The sequence below is a fragment of the Rhea pennata genome, chromosome 2, assembly GCF_028389875.1.
Source record: "Rhea pennata isolate bPtePen1 chromosome 2, bPtePen1.pri, whole genome shotgun sequence".
Lineage (NCBI taxonomy): Eukaryota > Metazoa > Chordata > Aves > Rheiformes > Rheidae > Rhea > Rhea pennata.
The window spans coordinates 25,191,033-25,215,795 of NC_084664.1; the positions used below are offsets into that span (position 1 = coordinate 25,191,033).

The 24,763-nt window shown below is 37.3% G+C and overlaps 1 protein-coding gene across 2 annotated transcripts in view; it reads left to right on the forward strand.

Annotated features, from left to right (window-relative positions):
• The first annotated feature begins 5,825 nt into the window (after positions 1–5,825).
• Positions 5,826–24,763, forward strand: part of LOC134136863 (pituitary tumor-transforming gene 1 protein-interacting protein-like) — a 29,459-nt gene continuing 10,521 nt past the window's right edge. Inside the window, exons 1-5 of one of the 2 annotated variants that reach the window (XM_062569090.1) lie at positions 5,826–5,982; positions 9,789–9,841; positions 14,167–14,275; positions 16,852–16,963; positions 20,594–20,665. In XM_062569090.1, coding sequence (XP_062425074.1) covers positions 5,874–5,982; positions 9,789–9,841; positions 14,167–14,275; positions 16,852–16,963; positions 20,594–20,665 — 455 coding nt within the window. In that variant the 5' untranslated portion in view covers positions 5,826–5,873. The remainder of the gene's footprint in view (positions 5,983–9,788; positions 9,842–14,166; positions 14,276–16,851; positions 16,964–20,593; positions 20,666–24,763) is intronic. The other variant, XM_062569091.1, reaches the window with a different exon arrangement.

Consider the following 24,763-nt stretch of genomic DNA (forward strand, 5'->3'; position numbering starts at 1 on the left):
CTCTAGAGAGCAATGGCAATGTTAAATGTCAGAAAGCAGAAGTTATTCAGTGTGGCATTATGGCCATGTTCTCAAGGAAAGCCAGGGCCTGTTTAAACAACACCACAGATAGGAAACCCAAAGAAAATAAGCATTCCTTATGTTATTTCACAGCTGGGTTGATGTTATACAGCAAGGTTTTCAATTACAGAGGTACTGTGGCTAGAGCTACAGAATTTATGTTTGAAGTGAGACATAAGGATGAAAGTCAAGTCATTCTCTAGTTGTAATCTAGTTGTTCTCTAGTCTCTGCTGCAGTGTAGCTGGGTTAGTTAATCAGTTAATGTAGCCGATTAGTTAAATCAGGTCTGTGCCTGTGTGCACACCCAGTGTGCTTAGGTCAGTAACTCCCTGGATGGTACAAGATTTCCCCAGCTAACCCCTGTGGAGGACTGGTTTGAGACAAGGAGTACCGACCTGAGACAAGGTGACAGACCAGGCTCCTCACAACAGTTTGTAACAAAGCATTTGACTAATTGGTGCAGGAGATTTTCAGGTGGGGATTTCAGACAGTCCTGAAGATTTCCTGCAACCAACTCCTACTATACCAAGACCAATTCCTATATCTAAATGTGTTGATTAACATCCTGGGAGAACAACCTGCCCATTCCTGAGACTCCCCAGGGTGATTCTTGCTGCAGAATTCACCAAACTGTACATAAATAAAATATATGTAAATAGTCAGTAGAAAGTATTCCTGCAGATGCAGAAATGTTCCCTCAGGGCAGTCTTTCTGCACATAGTTAAGACAGATTTTTTGATGTAGTTTAAGATAATCTATAGCAATGGATAATGCATGTGCTGAAGTGGTCATGCAGGACCATGGGCCAACTGGATTTAAGAACTGAGCAGAACAGCACTTGGGGAATCTCATTTGACTAAGCTGAAGACATCTTTGCTAGGACTCTTGCAATGGAGACTCCTGTTGTTATCCAAACAATAACTATCAATTGGTCCCATTTTGGGAGATTTGAGCAATATCCTACGCCAAGATCCCACCCCTCCTCTTAAAAAAAAAAAAAAAAAAAAAAAAATCTGTCCATGGGTTTTTGTGCAACACTGCTCAGCCAAAGAACAAAACAGCCTTTCCATCAATTAAAAGTTTCATGTAACTATTAGTCTTTGTCTGAATAAGTCCAATGGTTTGTAAAAGTAAGGCCTGCTAGAACTGATTATGTTCAGTACATGTTATGACACAAAATTTACTGCTATCCTTTGTTTGAAATATTAGAGAGGTTTGAATGTTAACAGCTGCATACCCAAATTTTACTGAAATACACATTTTGAAGCACTTGGCTTGTCATTTTGGTCACAATAGTATAACTATAAATCTCACAAAAGATTAATTCAGTTACAGACTGCAATCCAGTACTACTAACCATTCTACTGAACAGTGCACTTAGCAGTGATATTCATGACTATTCCTCTTCCAAAAAATCTCACTATGCCTCCTTCACATACATGAGCTGAGAGTCAGAAGGCAAAACTTTTTGCTACGTGCCTTTTCTGATGAGACAGAAAAATACTGTCAATTATAGTCATGAGATAATTAAGTAGATACTTTTTAAAAAAAGTAGTTTACCTTCCAAATATTGTTTGTAGTCACATGACCATTGTGCAATGAAAACAAAAAAAACCAGCTGCTAGTTACCACCACTCTTAGCACAGATACTGACCTGATCACATATATACCCCTAACCTGTCTCTTCTCAAGGCAAAAGCTCTGTGAATGCAAGTCTTACTTCCACGACAGCAAGGACCCCACCTCAGCTGAGAAAAAAAAAAATTTTTTTTAAAAAAAAAAAGCTCTAATAGCATTCAGCTGATTATGCCTGAATTTACTGTGACCATTAAATGGCTAACATATATATAGTTTAATCTAATTGTTTACCTGAAATTTTGGCTGTTATACTTACAAGAGAATTGCAAAATCTCAAATGAAGTATATCAGCTCCTCTCTACACTGCATTGTTCTAATCCCTCCAAATACCTGCTCAAATTAGCTTTTGTAGGACTGCAGCTCATCTGTTTATGATACTTACTACTTCTAATTATTAGGATCTCCAGCAGTTCTGTTTCCATGAAGATTCTATGTGGAAGGATGGATATCTGGATAAGACAGAGGGAGGATTTTGATACACAACATCTCATTTTCTTTATTCAGCCCTGAGAAATAGCTGGAGCATGTGGCTACAGTTTTTCCCTCTATAAAATATTGTTAATACTTTCCTTTTTCAGGAAACTGTTATAAAAAGCTAATTTATTAAAATCTGGATACTCTCCTAGGAATGAGTAAATAAGGGGGAAATTCTTATTCAGCAGATCTGTTCCCTGTAGGTATTTAATAATAGTTGGTACCCCATTTTAACAAAGTGCTTGACCTCACATGTTATCTTCTTGCATGACTTCAGTGAAACTGTAATATGACATGTATTTAAGCTAGTACTGCCACTGAAAGAAAGAGTTCCCTCTTCTTTCCCAGGATATTAGTCCTGTCCCCAAAACTCCTCCCCTGTTCTGCCAGCCCTGGACTTTAGTCACCTGCTCAGCAACTCAGATGAGGTAACACTGATAAAGCTGAAATAATGAAAAATAAACCAGCTAAAGAAAAGGCAAGACATCGTCAGCCAAATCTGTTCTTTGTTCAGCTACCTAGTGAATGACTCATTCAGCTGTTCTGTCAACAGCGGAGGAGGTGGACTGGAGATGGGGGAGAGGGGTCCTGCCCAGAGCTGCTGCTGCTGAAAATGCATACGTGGAACACCACGTTCAAAACTCCAGGCCAAGAGTTTGCAGAATTGATGGAAAGATCCTTGTTATCATTTGAAGTGAATACGGAATTATGATAGAAAAAAGCAAAATCTGTTTAGGCTCTAAATTTTTTGTTTGTTTGTTTACAATTTTATATACCCTCTTAATACACTTTGTTTATTCCAAACCCAGTTTCTTGGCAGAAGATCACTTTCTCATGTCTCTATACTCCATTTCCTGTGAACTGATGTGTGCTGAGGGAGTGGTTACCCAATCAAGAAAAAAGGTGATTCATTATTATAGTTATAGCTATTGTGAGAGAATTACAGTAGCTGTTCATAAATTATATTAACATTTTTGTCCCCTAAAGGAATAACAAAGCTAGATTAGAAAAAATGGAGATAACCATACTTTCAAAGAGCTCTCATCAAATTCTCTTATTTCCACCTCTCCCATAACTCTTTTTTCCAGCTAAAAAATACTCACTTTAGAATTACCAAGCTAGAAGCAATTTAGTGAAAAATCACAACTCTGCCTTGGAATTTGAGCTGTTCCATGGCAAGTCATTCTTCATGGCATACATAAAACTATATGAAACTAACATATAAAAAATAGCTTAAAGACTTCCACTCTGCCTCAAAAATAATTCAGTACATTCATTAAAATTATATGCAATACAACACAAGCTTTTGAAAACAGAAAAAAGAATGAGAACAGCTATATAAAGTCATACCAAATGACGCTTTCAGCTTAGGATCTTGCTGAAATGGCAGTCAGCAACAAATGCCTAAAAATGTCAGAGTAAGGCAAATAGTGCCTCTTCCCTAGCACACAGCTTCTGGCAGCATGGTTCAGGAATCTTCTAAACCAGAGGTGATTATCTTGGTATTTAGTAACTGTTGACACACATATTAATGGAATAAAAGTCCAATCCTTTTGGACTATTGTAAACTTTTACTGCCCTTAATGTCCAAAGACAGTTTCACAACTTAGCTACACTTTAAGCACTTTATTTTAAGTACTTTTGTGTTTAAGTGCCCTGCACTCAATACCCTTTAGGTTGTATATTAGAAAAGCTAGTCATTCTCTGTTGGCCTCTTCTGTGTCACTCATGATTTTATGGATCTCTCTCTTATGCCTCTTTAACTCTGGTCTATTGAGTTGTTTCTATTTACATAAGCAGCTTCACATCTTTGCTTGTCTTCGTTACTCCCTTCTGTGTCTCTGTTCAAGAGCATGTTCAAAATGATTCAAGAATATGGAGACAAGAAAAAGAGAAGTGATTCAGAACATAAACATCTGTGGACTTTAACACATCGCAAAGGCTGATAAAGTACAGAATTTAGCTCCAGCTGAAGAAGGCTGAAGACTTCATGAATCAGCATTGCCATACGTTAAACTCAGGTAACAGCATCTTGGTTTCCATATGGTCCCTACACCCATATTTTGGTCTTGTTTTTCTAACACCCTCCGCTCCATGAAGACGGAGAAGCAGCAACTTCAAGTCTGCTGGCAAAAACCTATAGATGACACAGACAAAATGAAATGCAAATAGCTTTTTAATTCACAGGTTCAAACTGCATTTAAAGCATGGGCACCTTCAAATCAGTCCCCACTGAAACTACCAAATCTCTCACAAATCGATCCTGGCAGAATATAGTGCTTGACAGCTTTGAAGGCCAACAGCCCACCTTAGAATCAAGCAACAGACTCAGATTTGAGTTTCAGGCACTGACCTGAGCTACCCATTATAATCAGTTATCCCAATTTCCTCTGAACTGCTTTCTGGACCTGCTCATTTCTTATCATGGGGGATTTTAGGGAGATTAAGCTCCTTAGCAAGGTGAGTCAGGTGCCTCAAGTTAGATAGGATGGCAAGGTCAAGCACTGTGAAGAAGTCATCTCATTCCTTCTTAATGTTCAACCGCATTTGCAAAAACATCTCAAAAGCTAAGATCTGCTCTCCTTACATTCACCCACACACCAATTCCAAAACTACACTCCCAAAGTTTAATTCATTCATTTATGAAGTGTCAATAATAATATCATTACACAAGATAAATGAAAGCATTCGAAATGCTGCCTTGTTTGTGAAAGAGTCACAAGTAACTGATGTCACCGCTGACTAAAAGAGTCAGTGCCACATCAGAGGGAGCTTTTGCTTCCTCCTTGAAGCAGAACCTTTCAGACCCCTGCAAAAGGCTATGCTGGGTACATGAGCTCTGGCCACCTACTGCCCATTATCAAACTTCCTTTTAGCAAGCAAGATCACAGAGAAGCTAACAAAATTCAGCTACAGAATCTCCTCAATAAAGCAAAGTTTGCTGCCAGAGCAGAGCAAGACATGTCACCTTGTTGGCCATCACGTGCTTCATTCAGTTGCCTAGTTGCCACAGATGTCTAGTGCCATTGAGATGCCCTAAGTTTCCTGCTGGTCCTGCTTTTCCTCGATCTGGGAAACCAATGACTCATTCATCTCTTAAACTAGGAAGGTCATGGTAAATCTGGTTTTTCTCAATCTCTTTATTCCCTTCTCCAGGCAGCTTTGATGCAAGGATATCCTTGCCCTCCGCTGGCTTCAGCAGCTCGCAGGTCTTCCTGGCAGCAAAAGGACCCGAGGAGGCAGGAGATCAGCGCTCGGGATCCCTGTAGTCTCTGCCCGCACTCCCCGAGGCAGCTCGAAGAGTTCACAGGGCGAAGGAAGGAGAAAAGAGGGTTAAAGCACCAGAACCACCAACCCTGAGGGGGCAAGGAAAGACCCGGCAAATCTCAGACAGGAGCCTACAAGTGACTATGAATAGTTAGTTCGTGCGCAGAGGAGAGAAAGGACAGCAGAGGCGACAGCTGCTGTGGCCGCCCCCGCACCAGCTCACAGGGGCGCTCTCGGGGCCTCCCCGGCCTGCGTTACCGCGGGCCTCACGCTACCTCCGCCGCGCCGCCCCCCCCCGCCCCGCGCCCCTCCCGCCAGCGGCCGTTGGCGCCTGCGCGCGCCGGCGCTTCCTGGTGCGCGCGCGAGGCCGCCGCCGTCACCGCCGCCGCGGCGAGCCGAGCGGAGCCGAGCGGAGCCGAGCGCGGCCCCCGCGATGGAGGCGCTGCGGCGGTGGCCGCTGTGGCTGCAGGGCCTGGCGCTGGTGTGGGGCCGCGCCGGGGCGGGACTGGCCCAGCCCGCCGCCACGGCCGCGCCGGCGCACGGTGAGGAGGGGCCGGGGAGGGGGGGCTCCCGCCGAGAGCGTGTCCTCACGGTCCCGTCCGGGAGGGGCGGGGGGCTCCAGGGTCTGGGCGGCTTTCAGGACTCGCCCGTTTTTTCTCTGTGTGGTAAAGAGGCTTTTGGCTTGGGATGAGAAGCCAGCTCAGATGCTCTTGCCGTCTCGTTTGCTTCATTCATATCCTAGGAGCTCTTGGAGAGCGGTTGTTATTGCTCTCCCTCAGATTTGGTTGGGGCTAACAGATCTGCCCAGTAAGGTTAGTATTCATTAATTTAAGGTATTTCAGTGGACCTTACCAAGTTTTTGGAGCTCAATTTGAGGAGTTCCGTTTGTTTTACAGGAAGGCCTGTTCTTGAAATATCCAACTTTGTGTAAGACTGACTTGAGATAGAAGAGAAAGGGAACCTTCTGCACTACTCAGCTGTTAGAGAGGAAAGAACCAAAGCCAGACCTGCTAATAACTGCAGGCCGCGGGTTTCTAATTGTCCTGAGAAACGCAGACCAAACTAAAGAGTCTGAGGAAAAACTTGAGTTGGATGCAAGTAGTGGAGTTGCTTAAGGATTTCCTAAGGATGAGCTCTTCAAATATTTTTAGTGTTTGACTTATGAGTTTGCTCGTTATAGAAGTTGGAGGTTGATAGGGAGGAGATTCATGATGTTAAACAGAAAGATGTGGAGAACATCTAACGAGTAAATAATAGATTAAGCTGACTAATAAAAGAAGGTTATGCCACAGGACTAGTATTCTAAATTTCTTATAATCTGAAAGCTAAACAGTTGGGGGGGGGGGGAAAGTAAGGAGATGCCTTTGAGTTGCCAAAGTGATGCTGTTGTGAAAAGAAAAGAAGGAAGTTTTATTGCTATTAAGTAAGATTGCGGAACTTTGTGTGGCTTACTGTTAAATATTCTCTATGTTCAACAAAGTTGAACTGCCACAAAGTAGAGCTACAAAGATGGTATCTTTCTGTATTTGAGATGGTATCTTTCTGTATTTGTATTTTTCTTTCTTCAGTAGAACAGTGACACAAAATTAAACATGTCGCTAATCTTAAGGTAGAATAGTAGTATTTAATCTTTAGTAGTCTTTAGTGTTTACTGACTGAGAAGATGTTTTAGAGCCCCAGCTTCCTAAAAAAAGATCAATGTATAGGCTACCTTCATGCTCCAGAACATTTGAGTAGGGAGAGAAAATGATTTTAAACAAATTACTGTTTTATTGACCATGCTATTTTAACTGTATTTTGGGGAGGAACAGACTTCATTCTGTATTTATGCAGTATTACTCTGGTCCATGAGTAGGTCTCCTAGAAATTGAGGTAATACAAATTAGGAGGACGAGTAATACAAATGGCTTATGAATAATTAGTAAAATTCTTACATGGTTGGTCAGAATTCTAGTGGCTAAAAAGAAGTCCCTGAACAGTAACAGTTTTCTTCCTTTCTTCTTGTGAAAATAGAATCTTTATGCAATTACAACTGAATCTGTGTAAGGTTTTGTACTGATACAGCTATTTTGGTGAAAATTATACTCATTATCAAAATAATGCTCCTGCTGTTTGGTAAACAGAGCTTAGGCTTGGTGTGGAGAAGTGATTTCTTGTTCTAATATGTTTTGTGTATTTTAATTAGAAGGTTGAAACTGACGTTTTACATCAACATGTAAGAAGGGACGATCTTTTTTGACAAATACTATTTAAAATACAGCGTGAATACAATGTGGTAATACTATGACTTACATTTTTTGCCTGATAAAGATGGTACTGTAGTCTCTTGAAATATTAGAGGGAGATTGTCAACTTAGTATCTATCTGAATCAAAAAAAGTTATTTTGTCATATATTGGTAACCATACTGCTTTAATGAGAGGAATTGAAGCAATTGTTTTTTTTTGTTGTTGTTGTTGTTGTTATTTTGTTTGTTTTTTCCTTTTTCTACTTGAGATGTTTTGTTCTGTCCTCTGCTCTTAGAGAGAACACCATAATCAGGGATATTTGTATCTCTTTAGAAGCTAAGTGACCCAGGGAAATGTATAAATCAAAACATTTTTTCCAATTACTCATGGTAATGTTACAGTTTTTGCAGCAGTACATAAAGATCTTTAGGCCATTGTTAGTCCAGATCAGTGGATCCAGTAATCCTCTTCTTGTCAGTTTAACAACAACTTATAGTAAAGCACTGGTTGGTGTACCAGTAAATTTTATTGAAGCTTTCTATGAGGGGTGTGAGATTGATTTGAGGTATATGTTGTAGTTATGTATTTTAAAGTATTTTTCATTAAGAAATGCTGGATAGTGCTCTTAAATTATATAAAATAAAATTAGACTTCAATTATTTCTTCTGGTATATAATAGAAGCCCTAATCTTTCAGTCATATGCTGTTACAGATTTTGCTATACTTCCTTTCAGCAAGAAAGCTGTTAAAACAGTGTGAAAGGCTTGTGAAACTTCCTCATTTGATAAGGACCTAATGAATGCTAGATTGCTTCTATTTGCTGTGGATGGTTCGGTTGCTTAAAATCAAACTTAAAACAAATTTTTAAGAAGTCCTTGGAATATTTGCATGTTTCTGACAATACTTCTAAAAAAATCAGGTTCTTAAACATCAATTATAGATGTTTCAAATCTTTAATTGTAAGTATGGTACATCCTTGTCCATGTGGAATAATCCTATTTGAAGTTTTTTGAGATTAAATTGAGAACTATTTTAGAATTTGTCCTCCTCTTCCCCTCCCCCCCCCCCCCTTTTTTTCACAAATTGATATATAGTCTTATGCTGTTTCTCAGTTATATGCTGACTGGTACTATGTAAACCAGTAAGTGTACAGATGTATGTCAGCTAATTATAGTAGTACTTAAAATGAGTTTTATGTTAAGAATTAGAATCAAAAAGGTAGAATACTGAACTATGAAAAGCAAATACTGAAATATGTAGCCATCTCAAAGTCTGCAAAAAAAAAAAAAATAGCGTAAGTTGATAACTGCTTATGATCAGTTATAACTATTGGCTGGTATCTTAAGATAATGTGAACATCAGTAGGGTTTTTTTTTTAGGATTTTTAAAAAAAAAAAATAAATAAAACATGGATTAACTCCTGTATCACTTAGATTTTCTGTTAAGAGTTCTTGTTGACCTCTTATTAAGTAACTTTGTCTCCTATGTTTGGAAGCATGAAATCATGTTCTTCACAGAGCTTTTTTTAACATTTCCTTTTTTCCAGAAAAAAGCTTAAAATTTATGGAAAGGGGAACCAATTTGTTACCTAGGTGAGTTTTGAAGCTTCAAAAGTCAAGCTAAGCCTAATCCTCAATGTTCTCTAAAGCGTTTTAGAACTTCCACATAGATAGAGGCAGGCTTGATGCTCTCAGGTTATATTTCACATGTTAATCTCAGAGAAAGCAATCTTGAGCATTTTTTCTGAGTTCCCTTTTCAAATTGAATTTATACCTGAGCTTAAATTCTTTCTCTTACTATTCTGGAGGTCGAACATAAGTGCTGGGTGTCTCTTTGATTGCTACAGTTCTCCTAGAAATTTAAGTCTTGAATTTTCATGGCTTACGTGCAAAAAGCAACAATTTTGATATATAACAACAGGTAAAATTATAGATACATACCTAAAAGAAGAAAAAAGACTAATTTTAATATTGATGTTAAGTGTTTGACATTACTTTCATAAACACAGGTAAGCTTATAGGTACGTACCTAAAAGAAGAAAAAACACTAATTTAAATTTTATGTTTTGTTTGACATTACTGAGTAAAAATAAATATATCTTTGTGTGTTTTGTTTTCCTAGCATGTTCAGAGTTTTCTCAAAAGTCCTGTGAAGAGTGTCTAAAAAATGTTTCGGTAAGATTTTAACATCTTTTTGACTGATGAAAACTTGGTGATATTCTATTTAATGAGATTGTGTTGAACTGTTAAACCATATAAAAATCATAGTTAAACTTGGAGCAAAAAGATCAACAAAGCAGTTTATTAAACAACTTTTAAATATTTAAATATTCAATGTGCCCAGTGGAAAGCAAGTTGTTGGGTTTTTCTAAATGGTGAATCTAGTCAAACTACTTTTAACAAGAGGAAATCAAGATAAATCAGTTCTAGTCTCTGTTTTTGTTTAGATAGTTAAAATGTGGGGGTCTGCTGATGTCTTCCTTCTCTCTTTCCTCACTCTGTGACTATGTGCTGTCACTCTCCCAGGGTGCTCAATGGCTTGGTCCCTTGGGATATTTCTCTGCTTTGTCTGGAAAGATATGTCAAATGTGGGATTTCAGTTTCAGTGAATGAATGCTCAGTGCTTTCACAGCGCAACTGAGAAAGCTGATGTTGTTACTAGTTTAGACTACAGTCCTCCTTTTGCCAGCAGCACAGAGTTAGGTTCCCATCTTTCAGGAAGCCCAATTAACTGAAACTTTTTGTGGATGAAATGCCTTATATTTCTTAAATTCATTTTCTAGCTCTTCTATTCAGGATATAAGTAAATTACAGATGCCTTTCTCTGGAGATGCCTTTAGCAATGCGTTTAACTGCATCAGGACAGGAGGCAACAGGCACAAACTGAAACACAGGAAGTTCCACCTGAATATAAGGAAGAACTTCTTCATTGTGGGAGTGACAGAGCACTGGAACAGGTTGCCCAGAGAGATTATGGAGTCTCCTTCTCTGGAGATATTCAAAACCCACCTCAATGCAATCCTGTGCAACATGCTCTAGGTGACCCTAGTTGAGCAGGAAGGTTGGACTGGATGATTTCCAGAGGTGCCTTCCAACCTCAACCATTCTGTGATTCTGTAACTGAGACAGACTGGATCACGCTCTGCAGGTGTTCAGACAGGTCTGCTGCTCCTTTGGCTACATCTGACAGTAAGTGCTTAAGTTTACCAGGCTAGATCACTAGTTCTGTAGCTAAGTGTCTTGATTTCTAGTGAGACTAAACAATTAAGGTAGGTGTTTACTTGGACTTCAGTTGAACTTGGTTCTTCGTCCTTTGCTGAAAATGCTAGTAGTTCCCAATGAGGGTAGTGATAACTATCCAAAAGCTGTCTCTCTTGTAAATTCTCTTCAATATAGAAGAAAACTCTCACAATAAAATCAAGAGGGAGGAGTGCCTGCTTCTCTGCAATTCTAACTTTAGATGTCAGTGCAAAAAAAATATTTCAGGGGTCTTTAAATTGCAGAAGTTAATATAAAGCTTTTTCACTAGGGAAAATTGAGAAATTTCTGAGTTTAGCCACGTAAGCTTGTGTATTTGTTAGACATCTCTTGACCTTTTTAAAACAAAAGGAAAAATATTAATTGCCTTGTACTAATGTGGTTGCTTATTGTGTGCTATTAGACTTCTGTCGTCATAATCACGGCATTGTGAAAAGATCATCTTCTGAAATATAATGTAGAAACTGGAAAATATGGCTCATTAAATATTAATTACTATCTCTGGTGTGACTGTATGGGCAGTTTCTGTAGTAATTTTGATTCAGATAGGGGCTGGCTGCCTGTGAGGTCTGAGACTAGCATATTAACAGATACACAAATACAAATTTTGTTAGCCTGAGGGCTATGTGTTCACCTTGTGAGTGAAACACTCTTTGGATGTGTTTGTATGCTGAAGGCACAAAGAGTTATAGTTATATCGTTCTCAGAATCTATCAAACCCTTGACAGCGTCCAGACTTAGTTTGATGACAGAATGATGAATGATTCGGTGGAACCTCCGCAATATCATCAGTGTTGACCTTGAAGAGATGAGTTTAGACTCAATTCAACCAATTCAAACATATATTTTAAAAAAGGCTACGGAACAAAACCATTAGCATTTGTATGAGCAAAACAAAAGCAAAAGAGAGCTGAAATCTCTTATTTTAATTACTTCAGTAGGAAAGTTTAGAGTTGTATTTGTATCGGAGACAATATAGATGATGACAGCAGCAGATAAAATAAACTTTTGATAAATAGATAAAAACAATACAAAATAAACTTTAAAATGTATTGTTTAGTTCAGTCAAATAGACAATCTGAGCAACGTGAATTCTGATTCTAATTCTGATTAAAATTGGGTTGATCTTTAGAGTTACTGAGTGTGTGCATTTTATCTTGTTTTTATCAAGAAGTTCTGTGTGCTTGTTTTTTTATAAATAAATAAATAAAAAGCAACAGTATGTTTATCTATCTTTTAAGTTACAATAATTACTGCATAAAATTATATAGTAATACCTATGTGCATATGTAGGCTCAATGTTCCAGATATTTCCAAAGTCTCATTTTTGACAAAAATCCACAGCTAAAGGAAAGATGTATTTGTTGTTATTCTCATCTTTGTTCTACTAACATACATGGAATATAGTTTTTTAGGAGAGTTTGGAATAACAGTCATTTGCACATTGTAGCATAGTATTTTGTGTTTGTGGCTGCTATCTTATTTAATACTGCAAATTTACCCTTTTAATGAACATAGACTGAGGTCATAATATTGTGCTTCATTATACAGGTACTTCATTATATATGTGAGACTTTACAAAATAAAGCTAGTGATATCCATCACAGTATGAACTTGGTAGCTAGTATATTGTGCAAAGGTTATGTGATTTACCTCTAAACAAAACAAAACATTTTTGGACTTCATTTGTAGGTTATGTGAGGATTCCAGTTAAAGGAGTGTTTCATTCTTGCGTGTTTATGCTATTAATTTATAACTCAGTTTTGAGAAGTTGCTCTATTTTTAGTATTAGGAATAAGTCAATTGAAAGATTTTTTTTTCTCTTACTTTAGCCTTTGCACTGATCAGTTACTGTATCAGCTACTGCCATTGAGGCTAGAAGTATTTCTAATGATTGCTTGAAGTAGTCTCTGACAGAGAGTGGTACAGCTGACCTTTTTGTGCTCCTGGTTGTCACTAGCAGTCTAGAATCGTTCGGGTTAGAAGAGATGTCAGGAGGTCATCTAGTCTAGCCTCCTCCTCAGAACAAGGTCAGTGTTGCATTCTAGTCAAGTTTCACAAGAATTTTTAGTCTAGCTTGTATTTGTCTAATTATTTTTGAACAGATGATTTTTATTATTAAATAACTGAGTCAAAGAATATTCTCATCTAATATCCTAGATTAACATTAAATTTTAAGGGAATAATTTTTGTGCCAAGGTTGTTCTAACTCTCAGTTGTTTTTGCTGAAGTGTCTTAGTGGAAATATGTGATTTATACAGTCTACCAGTCACAAAATATAAGTGAACTATTCTTGTCTCTTCACTTGTTTCAAGAGTGGAGAATCTAGCACAAGGGGTTTCCTTTGTATTTGATGTTTTCTAACTTTTAGAACAAGTTAACCAACTTTGTACAACTGATCACTGTTGTTCCTCATAGTTATCTAACAATACTATGAGCAACATAACACATATCCTAGATGAAATCTTTCTATAATGAATCTTAAAAAATATCCTATTGTATCAAGAGTTCCTGTTACCGTCATCCAAAGCTGCTTTAGTGGTTGAGTTTCGTGATAAAGAAATTTTGAATGAGTAAATATTTTATCATGTTGGAAACAAAACTAAATTTGACATTTAGTGATGATGACATGAAAAGCAGAAAGATTATGCTGATACTGTATTATGATATACTTAAGAAATTTAAAGTAAAAAAAATCCAAGTATGTAAGTGTACAGAATTAATATAGCCAATGCATTTTGCAACACAAATGGATGAGGCTGTATTTTTTTTATTGCTTTGCAGCAAATTTACTGCAGTATTGTAAGGGTTCTTCATTGTTTTCTTTCTGCTGATGGTCAAATTATGGAACTGAAGTAAAATTCTTAAATATTTGTATTCCTCAACTGTATTGGATATTTTACATTTTAAAGAAGTTGAATAATTTGCTTTCTTGTTTTGTAGTTTTTGTTAATTTCAGTAGTTTTTAACCCAAAGCTATTTTATCCTTAAATGTACAAGTACCGCGGTATGTTCAATAACTTTTTTAGATTAGTTAGGAAATATTTATTACTTTTATTACTATAAATATGAAATTTAATTTGTTCTTACTTAGAAATTGGATCAGAACTTCTGTAGGTTATGTCCTACAAAGCAATATCAACACAGTACTGTAGTTACTTAATTCTGTCTGTTGGATGGGCTATATTGTAGCTAAATTCTAAACTGTTTTCTGAAGATATATTTTTTTTCTTCTTGCACAGTGCCTTTGGTGTTACACAAACAACACTTGTGTCAACTATCCTGTAAGAAGCATTCTTCCACCATCTTCCTTATGTTCGCTCTCAAATGCTCGATGGGGAGCTTGCTGGAGTAGGTACTAATTTTACTTTGGCTGGAGCAATATATGTATCAGTATGCTTGAACTGAAGGTTACTTTACTACTGCCTTTTCCTGAGAATTTAATCTGAGGGGAAAATTAGCGGTTATGATTTGGAACCACAGTCCCAAAGCTTCTGGACTTATGAAACACAATCATTGAGAAAGGTTCTTTATTTATAAACAACTAATATAGTTAGACAGAACCAATGACTTTAGGACACTTACTCTTTGGTAGGGTTCTGCTGATCATCTGAGATCCCGACTTTGGGCATCACTGGTGTTAAAATGTTCCATGTGTTGTACATGATTGCACAGGTTTCACCTGTTTCTTCAACAATATTTGTGAGACTCAATAAGGTCAGCACTTACTTCTCAGTAGAAATCCTAAAAGTGAGAAAAAAATACAGAAACATATGCATTTCCTTGATAGCTTTTACAAATTCCATATAGCAGCATCCCGTAGGGGTTTGTCCACTTCAAATACAGCAGGAAACTAATTAGCCTGTCAGGGTGTTCTTGTTTTTCTTTGCTGCAAGTAAAATGAAGTGGCAATTCGTGGCTCAGTGTTGGTGAAAACAAAGGTGGATATTACAGCTCTTGAAATTCAAAAACATAACTGACTCCCAGATACAATTTTATATGGAATATGACATACTAGAAATTAATGATTTCTTTATTATCTATAAAATTACGTGCCAGTTGATATGTGATATGAGACAATATACAGTCGTAATAACAGTAAAGCTCAGTAATTTTAATTGACAGTGAGCTTAATGGCAGGGCCAGTAAAATAGTTGTAGGTGGAAAAGTCATGAAGTTTTAGTGGAATGCAGTTTCTAATGCTGAATTATGGAACAAGACATCTTGTGTTAGGTGAATTAGGAATTAAGTTAGATGAAGTTGAGTTGCTGGTGTGATGTGATAAAAAGGATGTTAATGCTACAAACTTCAGATTGTAGATAGAAATGGGAACATAGCTTTCTCTTATGTAACACCATTAAGATAAATACTTGAGTAGTTTGCACAGTGCTAGTTTCAGTATTTTTAAAAATGTCAAGAAACAGAGGGGTCAGGCAGGACCACAAAATACTATTTAAAGGCTAGGAGAATGCTTTACAGAGTGTTTTAAAGAGCATAAACAGTTTGTTTATGAAAAAGAATATTGAGAGGATGCTTGCTTAATGTATCATTAATGAGAAAAGGCAAGTTTATTTTATTTTTTTTTATTTTTATTTTTTTTTAATTAGGAGGTTGCAGAACAACACTTAGTGGCTGGAGGGCAAAACTGGGAACATATAATGAAATGCTCTTCAGATTTTATGCTGTTTTTCAGTGTGATTTGATCAGTGAAAGAAACTAACCAGGAAGGTGGTAGATTTTTCCTTTGCAGCGCCTTCAAGGCTGGGATCTGATTTTTTTAACGAGATCTGTGAAAGATATACCTTAGTCAGATGTGAATTGTACAGAATCAGCACTGAAGTAGCTGAGGACCCTCTGAACTTAACTTGTTAAATTTGACTGGCTCATCACTTGTACCCTAAGAATAAAAAGTGCATATGCAGCCACTTTGTGCCGCTGTAGCGGCATGAAGCTGCTGAATCTTAGCAGAGATGGGAGAGATTTAGGTATGAGAAGAGACCTCCCCCCTCCTTAGATCATACTGTAAAACAGAAAGATTGTGTGGTGTGTATTGGGGGTATTTCTACTGCTACAACTTCCCTGAATAGCTTCATTTTTGTCTTTCGTTATGTCCTTTAAAATAACTCCCCAAAGTTGCATTCACTCCTTCAGTTATATCATCCCTCTGTTTTCTTCCTGGGGCCTATTCTTTTCCAGGATATCATGTTTCTGATCTTTTTAATGAATGCAGTCCTATCCCAGTTTAGACCAGGCATAGTTATAATTGCATATACTGTTAAAATAACAAGACACGTGTGCCCTTCCCCTCCCCTCCCCCCCCCCCCAAAAAAAAAGAAAGTATGTTCCGCTCATTCTTTGGATGTAGAAGATGACTCTAGGAGTGTTACAGTTTTATGTTGAGCTCCTTCAGAGCTGCTTCTCCCTTACAATTTGTAATTTTGTGATGCCAGGAAAAGCTGAACAAATTATACAGTTGGGGAAGAGTGATAACAACTGACACTGTCGTCTTACTACGTTGTGCTCTTTCTCTAACTGCTTTCTGTAATGTGTATTACATATTAATGCTGTATCTATATGACTTTCATTGATACTGTGCATTGGCTGAGGGAGCCATTTATTCTGCACATTGGCACTGATTGAGGAGGAAGGATTGTGGAGTCATGCCAGAAGATGAATATTTTATGAAGTACTATAGAACAATTTTTAATAATTGCATGTATGTAAAGAGCAGTTTTATCTAATGTTTATTCATTGTTGATTACCTGGAGTGGCAAAACCATAGTGTGATATGCTGTGTTTTAACTAGGGTTTTCAATTTCTGCATACAGAACTGAAAAAATCCTTGGGAAGGGAGGGAAGAGCTATATGGAAGAAAAAGAAGTGTTAATGCTGAAGTCTAACAAGCTGAATATATTCATATTTTTCAGTAAACTTTGAGGCTTTAATTATTGCTATAGCTGTAGCAGCTGGACTCATTCTGGTGTCCATAGCAGTCTGTTGCTGTTACTGTTGTTACTGCAGAAGGCAACATTCCAGGAGGTAAATATGTACCATTTGTTTACTAACTTTGCTCACTGGTCTTCCCACCTACCTACCTGCCTACAACTTTTACTCCAATATACTAAGAATCTTTTAATTTGGCAGTAAAGTCCTGTTGATGACCTTTCGGTTGTTTGAAAAAGACAACAGGAAAAGATATGTTTAGCTAGAGACAATGTGACACCGGAAGTGAAGCTGTTGTTAGTGCTGTGTTTTTAAAGTAGGCTGTTGCTTTATGTCTATATACTGCTTTATGTCCCCAGGCAATATACAATTCCTTATTAAAACTGCACATGAAATATTTGAATGACTGAATAAATAGTTGCTTCTTGTGATAACAGAACAAATTGTTTATTTCAAGTAAAGCTTGTGGTAAAGCAGAAAGGGCCTGGGATAGCAGAGGCATTTAATGAGTAACAATGTCCCACAGCATTTAGTACCCATGCTTCAGAGTTTAATTTAGGTTCCAGCAGTCAGTCAGTATTTAAGTGATGAGCTGTCTTTGCCAGTCCAACCAAATATTCTAGATGTAAAATGATACTTTTTTTCTTTCTCTAAGATATTCAGGATGACTGACATATTTTCAAGTAAAATAATACTGCAAAAATCAAGTGTCCCTGAGATCTTGGACTTTAAAAAGTTGTTTTCTTCTACTGGCTTAATTCTTCAGTTGGTTAATATCCTTCAAAAAGAAAGAAATAGTTGATGGGCAGATAAAAATAAGTAAATCAATGCTGGCATCTGAAGTTAACATTGCGTATTCCCTACTGAAACACATGGAAAGCTGTGTTAATTCGGACAGCACAGTAAGCTCCCTTTTGGCACTGAAGTTTTAGAGCAATGCAGTCACAGCTAGCTCTGTTCTTTTTGTCCTTCAGTACTTCTCATATGAACAAAACGTGGACCTTCTTTCTTTATCTAAAAAAACTTCCATATTATTCCAAGTGACTGTAGTTCATTGCTCTTGAGACTTTTTGGAGTTTAATGCAGTTATACAGTATTTAGTGCTGTCCTTCAAGCCAGCAGAATATGCAATATCTGTGACTTTGAAGAAGTGGAAAATAATTTTAAACAACATGTCATTCCCTTCTCTTTTCCCTGTGGGAGATACGTGTGCCTGTTATGTTGTTAGGTTGAGAAACCAAATCTGTGCTAGTGGAAAAGCACATAACTCTGTAGCACTGTGCTGATAAGCCCTGGGGTTGTACAAAACTTTTCTGAATTTTATACAAGATGTACCATTTGCCTCACAGAAAACCTGTGGCTGATGGTCTAACCAGCCTAGCTTGATTCCTTTGGAAAAAAGAATTGTGCCAGACTTCAGTTTTAGAACTGACTAATCACTTCGCTATTGTAACATCTAATGCTAAAAATGGAGTGTTAATTGAGAGTCCTGTTCTGCGAGGACTCCAAACGTACCATGCTTAATCTTCTGATACCTAGAGGATTTAAAAATCCTGTCAGAGTAGGGTTCAGCTTATTTCCAGAGAATTCAGAATTTATTACATCAAAGCCTTATATATTACTGGTGTTAAACCCCCTGATTCTCAGCAGGAATTGTTCTGCTTTCTGCTCCCTCAATTTTGGGGCCTTCTTTTCCACAAAAAATATATATATTTTTTGAAGCATGAAGGAAATGGGAGAGGGAAAATTTGTAAAAGTAGCATCAGATCTGTTTTATTGACCTTTCAAGAACTCAGGTTTAACCTTGTTCTGTTGAACCATCAGTATTCCTTCTGGGAGTTTAAAAGCCAAGGAGTTCTAATGTTTAAGAAGACAGCACATCTTATTTCCTCAAACACAGGAAGTAATTAGGAAAATTAATCCTTACATCAGTGGATTGATAGCTGGCTCATCTGACTTCATCCCTACCACAGGAAACTTAGGACTGTTTTAGTTGCTTTTATCGTGTGTTTGAACCTTTAAAGAGTCAGATCACATGGTCCTGAGATACTAACCATTCATGAAACTGTGCTAAATATACTTTCTCTTGAACTTCTGCAGTTTATCAAAATAAAAAAATGAGATTAATTCTAGCCTTTCTGAATTTGAAGAAAAGCTTAATGCCTTCAAAGCCTCTAGAAATTAGAGGATATTTAGTGCTTTTTTAATTACTGTGAAGAAATACATGTTCTGAATCCTATACCAGCATTTCATTAATTTTTACATAACAAATGTGAGGTGAGACTGTCGCATAGACATAAGATACTGGGGTATCCAAAAGTGTTTTACAGAAGGATCCCAAGGATGGGAGCTTCCAGTCTTCCTGGGCATACAAACCTGGTGAATTGATTAGTTTTATAAAAGAATCTAACATTGGTTTTGGTAAAGGTAACCTGTTGCATCTCTTTCCTGCTGCTTAAAAAAAAAAAAAACAAAAAACAAAAAAAAAAAACTTCCAAAAAAAATTTTTCTTATTGTTTAGGTGGAAACAGAGGAGGAGGGACCAGGGAAATTGTACGTGAAATGTTACAAGTATTCTGAATTATTGGATTGTATTTAAAAGAAAAATATGTTCAAAGACATGTATGGCCTGATTAAGCAGATGGAAAAATTTAATTTGATTTCCAGTTCTGTTCTCTAAGGGAGTTTCAGATCTGTTGATGCATTTTACATGCTGTAATTAACCACTGGATGTCACTCTTGCTTAAACTGCATGCTGGTGGTTCCAAATGTAACTGCACTTGCGCTGTAACTGTCCTTTTCTCCATTAGTAGGTGTGTTAAACTTTGTCGTATCAAACATCTTCAGATAGTACATTCAGTTTTACACTTGAAGCATGGCAGGTGTCCATTCAGTGATTCTGAAGAATTGGAATTCATTCTGTCAGAAACAAATAACAAATAATAAATAATAAATATCCTTTGGCATTTACTTACATGGTATATCTAACGGTTCAGTGAAGCTGAGCTTTCTCAAGGGTAGCTCACAAAACTTTTTCTAATGGCATCCCTAATGGTTGCAACTCTTACTCTGTTATGTGCCTTTCTGCATACATTGAGATGTGTATATCTGCACATGCACAGCTTAGATGTATTGCAGAGGCTTAGCACTTCCCAGAATCATGTAGCTGATGCACTCTGGTAAATCCTTGCTCGCTCCATATCAAGGAAGGCAGCTGCCAAGACTGTTCTTGCAGACTGCTTTCCTGGAGGCCAGTTGAGGTTGAATAGTGATGGTTATTGGAAAGATAAATTGTTCTGGCATCAAAGACTTGTGCACCATCAGTCTTCTTCCAAGAGGCAGCAACAGACTTAACTGCATGTATATGTACAGTAAGCTCACACGAAAGAGGCCGGGAAACACATGAGGAAAATGGTGAGTAGGAGACTTGCTTTTGGAACAGTTTATCTAGTCTGCAGCCTGTTCGAGAGAGGCTGTAAATTGACCTTTGAATGGCACATTGCTACAGCTGATGAAACATTTGAATATTATAAACATGAAAAGGCAGTTCTACAAATTTGTCAAAATGATTCTTATTCAACAGTGTAATTTTTACATAGTAGTGAAGTCTGTATATGAAGACAGACTATAAATCTTTTCTAAAAATCCAATAAATGACTAAACACTGATGTCTAGCACTGAATTTTATTTTCTTCCTTTTATGCTTTCATTCCCTCATTTTTCTAGTAGACTAGAAGAAGAAGAAGAAGAAAGACTAGCTAGAAATAAAGAAGAACGAAGGCTACAGTCTCTTCAGCGGTAAGTCTTGACAATTTGATGCGTAACTATATGCTCCTTGGTAGTGTAGAAGTATTCTGTCTTTCTAAGAAATACTTGGGGGTACTAAACAAAGAGGCCAATGGCTGCTATGGAATTGAACGTTAGGATACCTGTATTTATTTATTTATTTTAATGGAGCTCAATGTGAGAAATGCAAACCCACTTAGGATCTTGTATTTCCATAAGTGAATGAGGTACTCATATACCTTAGAGCGGTTGATATTCACTGATGTTCATTCTCCTGGACTGAGGCTTGGCCTAGGCCTTTGGCATAGGTTAATACTTAAGTGAGGCAAGGAATTGGGAGATGTAAGTGACTTTTCAGATTCATTTGACAATTGAGTCTCTTTTAAAACCTGTCTGGGAAAGGTGGAGAAGGGGATAGTGTGATATTTATTAGAAGTTTTGCTGAGGAAATGGAGAAGACTTTTATGCCTGTGCAGTTCTTTGGATGGATGATGCTGAAGACTCATAGTGGATCAGAAAAAAGAGAAATTCTCCCACCTCTAATTAGCCATTACACAGTAGGCAGAACACTTGTGTGAAGATGATGTTTCTCCTATCATGCTGCTGTTCTTTAAGCTTTGGGAGAATAATCTGTGTCAGCAGCTGATAGAAATCAAAAGAAAGGATAGTAGAAACTCCAACAAGATAAAAGTGAGTTTTTAATTTTGAAACCCTCATCTGTCTTCGATGTTCACTTTTAACAGTGTCTGTGAATTTTTGGACAGGCTCAAACAATGAATCCTCTCATTCTGAAAGGCACTAATTGTGAGATGTGTCAAGGATATGTATCGGAAAGAGTTGTGCCCTGTCAGTTCTTGCAGAAAGGGAGTATTGTCCCTAATAGTAATGGTGTAGCACTGTCTTTTCCCCTTAGTCACCAAGTAAAGAAATACTAATTTAACTTTGAAAATGTTTTATCAAAAATACTAATATTTGTAAAATAGTGAATGATGTAACACAGGCAAACTTTTTATTCCTTTCCTAATAGGCATAAGCATATATGCAGTAACTTTTTAAGGGGGAAGTTGACACACATTTTTGTTCAGTTGAGTTTGAAGCTGAAAACACATTTCAGGAGATTGAATATCTTTAATCTGACACAGATAAATGTGACACATTAAATGTAGTATTTGACAGTGCCAGAAATGGATACTTAGCAGAGGGTGTGTGGAGAGGGAAAAAGCAAATCTATAGTGATATTTTTGATGTATCATGGCATGATATTGATGTGATTATGGTATTGGTGTGGTTTTACTTTTGCTTGCTTGTTTTAAGTAATCCATATACACTAAATGGAATTTGAATGAATTTAATGATATTTTTAGTATCTGTTGACATGAGGAAGTAAAGACTGATTCCTCTAATAATGCTGCTCATCTGTTGTGAAAGGTAAACTATCACTGGTTGCCAGAAAGACTGGATTCCAAAAGATAAAAGGAAATCGCTTATTTGGATTTATTAATTTAAGCAAGGTTGTGGCCTTTCAAAGAGGATGTCATTTGGCAGCTTTTAGGGAAACAGCTGAAGAGCTCCTTTCCTCTGGCTACATGTCTAGTAGAAAGTTTTAGAAACTAGGGAAGAAAGCCAATCCTCTTTAAATGATATCAAGACAACTTAGTTCCTGTAAGTTGGGAGTGGGTGGAGGGGAGGAAATCAAGTTCTTCATTAAATAGAAACGTGTTTTGAAGGATCTGAACTTCAGTGATCTTGTCAGGCTCCTTTGCCCCTTAATGTGGGAGTAATACTAAAGCCATCAATGATATGTAGCAGTGTCATTTGAAAAAGCACCTTTCTTTGACACCTTAGTGTAGGGGGCTTATTGCCACAACAGTGAGATTAGTCTAGTTTGAGGATCCCGGACTTACTGATTGGGAACATTTTCTGTTATAATAGAGCATACATTCATGACAGTATCCCTTGCAGTTCATCTAGCGGTGGTGAATAGATTAACTACTTACTGTAGTGTAGTGATTGGCTCCATCTTCTCCATCTTAAAGGATTTTTTTCCATATATTGATGTGTTTCTGTGCATCATCTTTTGGTTCAGATCTGCAGATCTGTGATCTTTGGTTCTCCTGAAATACTGCCACTTGCAGTCCTCACAACACTAGTCTTTCCTATTAGTCATTGATAGTTTCCTGTCCTCAAAAAAGTCATTCAGCAAGAGAAAAATTTGTGGAAGTGTTTAGGCACAGGTAGCCATCTATTCTTGTTTTCTTGTTATCTCCCATCACTCTTCAGATTGGAGTGATACTGAGAGTACTGACTTCCAAAGACACCTTGCTGCAAGCATATTTATGACAGCCTTTATCTATTAAATAACTGCTACATCATGCATTTCACAAGCTTCCTTCTCACTGTTTGGTGACGGTGCTGTCCTAAAAAATACAATGAAACATGAGATAGTAGGAAAAAAGCATGGGATTTTATGTGCTTGTTTATTAATCCAGAATTCCATTGTCTCTTGGTTAAGACTTGCACAAAGGCATTATGAGAAGAATGCAGAATGCCTAAAGCCTCACAGTGGGACAAAGTATCATGAGATTAAGCATACTGTATTGTGGGCAAATCATTCAAAAATCAGTGCTATGTATTGCCAAACTAACAGCGGTATGAGATGCAGTTGTTGCAGTGCTTTTGCTCTCTTAAACTTTTTTTTAGAGAGAAGGAGAGAGAAAGAGAAAACCAGAACAAAAATGACCTTGTAGGGAAATCATAAGTGCTTATTTTAAAACAAGCTGTCTTGCAGGATTGCTTATGCTAATTCACAGTTCACTAATGTATTTTGAAGATGAAGGGGAGAGGAGAGGGAAGTGAAGGAAAATAGATGTTACAGTGATATTTTATATTTGAAAGGTAATTTCTCAACAAGAATTTACTGACTTGATTAAGCACTTAGATGTTTCATGATGGGGAAAAGCCACAAATATACAAACCTACAAAGAAGATGGGTGTTGCAGTTGTTAGCAATCAGATAATTGATATTTTAGATGCTATGTGATTCTTGTTTTTCCCAAGCTGACTGAAAAATACTATAGAGCTGCTTTGTAAACTAAGCAGAAATACACTTTTCTGCATCTTCTTTCTCTCTTGATCTGCTTCAGTGTCTCTTGTGCAAGTATTTGGATTTTTGGATGCAAGTCCTATACTTTGCATACCAGTGTTTGCATTATGATTTTGTTAGTTTTATTATCTTCTGAGAAGACCTCAGTTTGTGTGGTGGTTATTGTGGTTTGTTAGCTTTACGGGTGACCTTTTAAAAAGACATAGTAAAATGTCCTCTAAGATAACTTTCCTGATGCTGTGAGTATCTCCAGAGTCAATATGAGATATCCTTTGCCTGATATACTGCCCTGGAATGAATTGATAAGATTAATTGTTTTCATTTCTTCTGAAGTCCCAGTCTGGACACATGTTTTTCTTCAGTAAGCTGAGTCCCTCATTGTTCCTTTTTGTCCCTGTTACTGTCAGACAAGAGTGTATTACCTTTAGGAAACACAGCAAATAGGCATAAATTTTAATGTCAAAAGTGACATGTAACTATACTTGTTATTTACCCTTTCTAGACAGCATTGTCATTCTGACCATTTCAGTTGTATTTGAAAACTCGATTGGTAAAGCTGAAAAAACAACAGCAGCAACAACAGAAAAGACAAAGTGGTCATAATTTGAAGAGAAAGAATCCTGTAAGGAATATTGACGTTTTGTTGTGTATCAAAACCATGTGCCTTCTGCTGAAATGTAGATTCTTAACATTATGCTATGTTATTCAGTTAAATCAACACTTAGCTGTGATTTTTCTATAGCAACGGCTCATGACCAGGCTCATAGGGGGTAATTGCATGCCATAACCTTTCCACTGTGACCTGTGTATCAACTTCCATTTCTTTGTACAGTTAATCTGTACATATGCAGGAATGTGATACTTCCTGATTGTAGGGTTTACTGTGAGCACACGAATGAGCACACAGGCACTCTGCAACATGTGTGTTGCTAAGACTTAATCCATTCCTGAATTAACCTAGGAATAAGGATCACTGGGAGCAAACTGCCCTTCCAGAATGACTGCTG